General features: G+C 49.6%; 1 protein-coding gene across 1 annotated transcript in view; it reads left to right on the forward strand.

Moving 5' to 3' along the window:
* Positions 1-5,763, forward strand: part of LOC124795895 (paired box protein Pax-1-like) — a 318,684-nt gene extending 312,921 nt beyond the window's left edge. The window contains exons 4-5 of the mRNA XM_047259975.1: positions 4,823-5,218; positions 5,752-5,763. Of these exons, the coding sequence (XP_047115931.1) occupies positions 4,823-5,218; positions 5,752-5,763 (408 nt within the window). The remainder of the gene's footprint in view (positions 1-4,822; positions 5,219-5,751) is intronic.
* Positions 5,764-6,000: the final 237 nt, after the last annotated feature.

A 6,000-nucleotide genomic window follows, 5' to 3' on the forward strand; every position in this document is an offset into this window, starting at 1 on the left:
AAAATGTTTTATAACATGAGGCAACAATTTGAGTGGACCTTTTCTGTACCATTAGAACAAAAGACATTGCCTCGTGACCCGAAGAAATTCTGTGAAGTTTGCTGAATTCGCCAGTATTTCAAAGAATCTGTTCGGGTTTAAATGGGTGGCGCACACCGAGAACAATATCGGAGTGTTTAATATAAGGAACTAACATTCGGCAGGACGTGTGACAAATCGACATCCAGCCGTTCTCGCTCGAGGCCTTCGTGCTATCATAAATCAGTTCAGGCAAATTTGTATGTGGTTCATTTAAAAAGGCCACTGCTGATCACTTACCTCATTTTCGTACAACTGACTCTACGTTAAGAGTAAGATAATCTCTAACTTTATCTACGTTGTATGTCTGTTTCCCATGGAATTAATTTGGCAATTACTATTTACTAGGTTTGAGGAAGAATGCTAATAAATTCCGTCTCCAGTGTGAAAGCCTTCCCAAAATAATAAGTCTGTAGTGGAAGCAAAACCAGCTCTTACGTGATATTCGTTACACGTCTGGTGTCTCTGGGACGGACAGCACTCAACACGTAGTGTGTCTGTGACGTGATACCAGTATGTTGATGGAGACACCTGTTGCTTTGTTTGCACGAAAGCGAGTATTTTGCTGATGGCTAACCAGGTAACCAAGAATTTGATACACAGGGAGTTCAACTGCTGTTGCTTGCTCTCGCCTGTTTCAACTGTCTTGGCTGGCACATGAGTGCTGATGATATAGGTGGCGCACTTGCAGTCACTCATTCCATGACTTGGGTCCTCAGAGAGCAATGATTCAGGAAGGAATTTTCTGTTTCCTGATCTCCAGAAGGTAGGACGGATACTAGAGTTTAACAACATGTATATAATGAAGCTAGTGGAGACAGAGCACCAACTCAGTTGGAAAAGGATAAAGAGGAAAACTTGTTTGAGACCTCTCACATTATGTCACGGGGAATTCCCGTCTGGACCTCTCGATTTAGATTTTCCGCGATTTCTCTCAATCTCATAAAGCAAATGCCGGACTGGTTCGTGTGGAAAGCGAACAGCCTAATTTCCTTTCCCTTTTTCCCCATTGCGAGGATGCGTTCCGTCTCTAATAATCTTTCGTCCAGGGGATGCCTTGAGGCCGGACGCCAGTTGCAGTGCAGTTGTAAGGCGGTACCGCCGTGTCCTTACAGCCAAATAACGGTCCACTCTTTCTGATGTCACTCGTGATCGATCCTGTCCTTTTCTTCGGGATGCAGTTTCAGTCTCTATAAACTGTCGCCTCATCCGAGAAATAATAAAACGATTCATAATAACCCATCGGGCAATATCAGTTTACGACTCTCCTGCTTCCATTCTTCATGTGGCTCTCTTCAGCAGAGAGTCTGCAGGCGTCTTCTCTGTGCCACACTGCACTGTGTGTGACCGTGTACACAGCAATTGTGGAGTGAGGCTACCGTATCCTGCTTGATAAGTACCCCGACGTCATTGCTGGCGTGGTTGTCCGTTGATCGGAATACCATCTTCCGTGCAGAACAAGATCGTAAAGAAATCTGTTGACGTTTTGTAGGATTATATGGTGAATTAGATATAAGACGGGGAAATAGCAGTCTGTTCCTTTAATTTTGGACACCAGTATAAGGCGCTTGCCAGAGTGTCAAATGGGACTTCCAATTACAGAGTGTTTGAGGGTCGGTCTGTCATGACAATCGCTTCGCTTTTCCGAATCTACTAAAACATATTGGATTCCTTCGACTATCAAGATTTTTTATTTCATTTTTACTTTTTACCTTTTCCCCCAAAAGAAAATCAATCTGTGGGTGTTTATCGATGTTCGAAATTTTTCCTCTTGCTGCCTTTGGAATAGTAGGGCCCGCCATCTAACGAGTATTGTGCCGGCCGCAGTGCTCCGCTGCGTCCACTTAGCAGGGACCAACGGCCCCCACCACGCAGCTCTCACGCTGCGCGGCTGTGGCCGAGGGATCTGTTGCCCTCTTTCTTTGTGGAAAGAGCAGCTATATTACACATCACACTGGAAATCATAAGAAAAAAACTGTTGAAGAAGAGCAATGAAAGAGGGTTGGACAGATTGTGTAGTAGAGGTCCCTTCACCAGTGCTGCCAAGGGAGTCCGACATTCCTGTGCAGTGCCTTCTAAGGTTATTTACTATAATATGTTGATGTGACAATCTACTTCACGCTACGTTAGTGTTTTACACATTTAATGTGGTGCCTGGCACAATAACCAGTCACGATTACATGGAAACACATGACTCTATGGTTCATCTATGTTTAATGTTCGTGTATTTGGCTATCTACATGTTGTTCTTCATGTGTTATGACCTCTGTGTCGGTGTTGGAGGAGTCTGTAGTACCAGAGCCCTCATCCGAACTAACCCAGTCGTCTCTTTGACGTCTGTCACAATGCCTGTAACATCTCATGTGTTTATAGATGGTGTGTTCTGTCTGGGAGATGAGTTGTGTTAGTTCATTTAGGTAGTCCATTTTGTGTGAGTTGTAGTGTTTCCGTTGTGATTCCTGCTATGTTTCGCCATACGTGTTAGTACCGCTCACATTACATCACCACGCATTCAGTGGAACAACGTTTACCGCATTGGCAGTTGCCGTCCACAGAACGTGAAAAGCGTTGTATTCGCGCTGGATATGGATCATGCCCAGACAAGCACGGCCGAGGTTGGCATGATACATCCCTAACCACTCCTTGATGTTCAGGACTTTTGACGCTTTGGTCCATCTCCCATTGGCAGACATTCCATTGACAAGTGTTTGGTTGGCGTTTGTGTTCGATATCTTCCTCTGTTGTTTCCTTGAGCTTATTATATGGTCCCCTCTTAAGCCAGTAGCATACGGCATACTCGTTATGTGAATAAGGAAGACACCCAACACCACACATAGCACCTCTGTTCAGGTAGTGCGAAATGCCCTGACAGCCTCAGGGGTAGGCTCCTTTGTCCAAGCATCGCTGCTGTTCTGTTAGGGCAAACCTATGAGCCCATACACTTGCTGCGAAGCTCACCACCGATTCACAGAGAGCGCAGTGGTATGCTCTGATGCGTGTGCTTGGCAGTCTGTACTGTGTAGCGCTTATGCGTGCGTGTTTGTAGAATATTTTCTCTACTTTACCAGTAGCTATGCACTCGTGATGGCTGAAACTGTGTTTTTCTTCGATGGGGTCTCTCAGGTACCGTGTGGCTCTTTCTCTTTAATTGTTCATATTACGTATTTTGATAGATGGGTGTCACTGAATATGCTTTTCAGCAACATGCAATATGTGATCAAAGGTATCCGGAGACCTGGTTAAAAATAACTTACAAGGTCGTGGCACCCTCCATCGGTAATGCTGGAATTCAATATGGTGTTGGGCCACCCTTAGCCTTGATGACAGCTTCCACTCTCGCAGGCATACATCCACTCAGATGCTGGAAGGTTTCTTGGGGAATGGCAGCCCATTCTTCACGGAATGCTGAACTGAGGAGAGGTATCGATGTCGGTCCGTGAGACCTGGCACGAATTCGGCGTTCCAAAACATCCCAAAGGTGTTCTATAGGATTCAGCTCAGGACTCTGTGTAGGCCAGTCTATTACAGGGATCTTATTGTCGTGCAACCGCTCCGCCACAGGCCGTGCATTAAGAACAGGTGCTCGATCGTTACAAAGATGCAGTCGTCGTCACCAAATTGCTCTTCAACAGTGAGAAGCAAGAAATTGCTTAAAAATCAGTGTAGGTCTCTGCTGTGATAGTGTCACGCAAAACTTTACTGTTGGCGCTAAACACGCTGGCAGATGACGTTCACCGGGCATTCACCATACCCACACCCCGCCATCGGATCGCCACATTGTGTACCGTGATTCGTCACCCCACACAACGTTTTTCCACTGTTCAGTCGTCCAATGTTTACGCTCGTTACACCAAGCGAGACGTCTTTGGCATTTACCGGCGTGATGTGTGGCTTATGAGCAGCCGCTCGACCATGAAATCTAAGTTTTATCACCTCTCACCTAACTGCCATAGTACTTGCAGTGGATCCTCATGCAGTTTGGAATAACTGTGTGATGGTCTGGATAGATGGCTGCCTATTACAAATTACGACCCTCTTCAATTGTAGACGGTCTCTGTTAGTCAACAGACGGTGGTCGGCCTGTATGCTTTTGCACTGTATGTCTCCCTTCAGGTTTCCACTTCACTATCACATCGGAAACAGTGGACCTAGGGATGTTTAGGAATGTGGAAATCTCGCCTACAGACGTATAACACAAGTGACCCCCAATCACCTGACCACGTTCGAAGTTCGTGAGTTTCGCGGAGCGCCCCATTCTGCCGTCTCACGTAATGACTACCGAGGAGGCTGATATGGAGTACCTGCCAGTAGGTGGCAGCACAATGAATCTAATAAGAAAAACGTATATTTTTGGGGGTGTTCGGATACTATTGATCACACAATGTATATTGTCTCTTACGTGCTGCAGTTGTTTGTGTTGTACCAATGTTGAATAGTATTCAGGATTCCTCTGGCTTTAATGTCCACTGATGGCCGTTTGTCTGAAGAAACCACCAGTAACAGGTCGTCGGCGTTCGCAGCGACCCTGCCAGTGTGTGAGTCCTCGTGTATGAGATGCCAGAGGGACTAGATTGCGATGTCCCAAAACATGGGAATTAGAAAGTACGACTGTATTCATTTACCAGAGCGTTAATGGTCAGCGCCTGGATGATTTTACGCCCATGTCGTCCCATTTTATGACGCGCTGTTGCTGTTTTGTTATATAACAGAAACTCAAGTGTACGTGCTTTGCTTTGCACCGCAGGTGGTGGCGTACATCAAGGAGCTGAAGCAGAAGGACCCCGGCATCTTCGCGTGGGAGATCCGCGACCGGCTGCTGTCGGACGGCGTGTGCGACAAGTATAACGTGCCGTCGGTGAGCAGCATCAGCCGCATCCTGCGCAACAAGATCGGCGCGCTCGTGCACCATCCGCACCACCACTCGCCGGCGTCGGCGGCGGCGGCGGCGGCGGCCGGGACGGCTGCGGGGGCGGCGGTGGTGGCGGCGGCAGCGGCGGCGGCGCACCACCCGCACCTGTACGGCTCCATCTACCCGGCGGCCGCCTACCCCTACCAGCCGGCCGGGCCGGGGCCCGCGGGCAAGGTGGCCAGCGCACCCGGGGCCTCCCCGCCGTCCGTAGCGGCGACGGCGGGCGGCGCGGTGGGGGGCGGCGCGGCGCCGCCCCCGGCGTGGCCCGTGTCCGTGTCGTCGCACTCGGTGTCGGACATCCTGGCGCACCACCACGCGGCCGCCGCCGCCGCAGCGGCAGCCGCCGCCGCCGCCTTCCGCGCGCCGCCGCCCCCGCAGCACCCGGCGACGGCCGCCCCTGCGCCCGTGGCGGCGCCCGGCCCAGCGGACAACTACAGCAGCTACTACATGTACCTGCAGGGCTGCGGCTCGCACCACGGGCTGGCGGCGGCGGCGGCCGCGGCGGGGCAGGCCACGTCGCTCTAGCCGCGGCTGCCGCTGCGGCCGCTGCAGCCCTCCGCGCACCGGCTGCTCCGCCTCTGCCTCTCACCCCCAGTCCCGGGGATGGCGCTGCTACTGCCGTTTCACCTAACAAACTGCGATTGCCGAGAATGCTTTCCACAACATTACGAAGTCGACGCGTCTGGACTAAAGTGATACAGAAGCTATTCGCTGACACCAGTGACTTGAAACTCGTTTCCGCACAGTGGCGACTCGTATTTTAGGGCAGGCTGTGAAAGTGTTACCAATGCCGTCAAATTCTTACCTGTCGCAGAATCCCACCGACTTTTTTCGACTCTTTCAGTTATGTCTCAAAATTAGTATTTTTGCGAAAATCGTCAAAATATACTGAAAAAAAAAAACAAAAATGATCTTGCAAATAATGTTTTTTGTCAAGCAAACGCCTTTAGCAACATATTTTGTACCCTTGTTTCATCTAAAACTATAATACTTTCAACTGTCGCTAAATAATG

This window comes from Schistocerca piceifrons, chromosome 4, assembly GCF_021461385.2.
Source record: "Schistocerca piceifrons isolate TAMUIC-IGC-003096 chromosome 4, iqSchPice1.1, whole genome shotgun sequence".
NCBI classification, from domain to species: Eukaryota; Metazoa; Arthropoda; class Insecta; order Orthoptera; family Acrididae; genus Schistocerca; species Schistocerca piceifrons.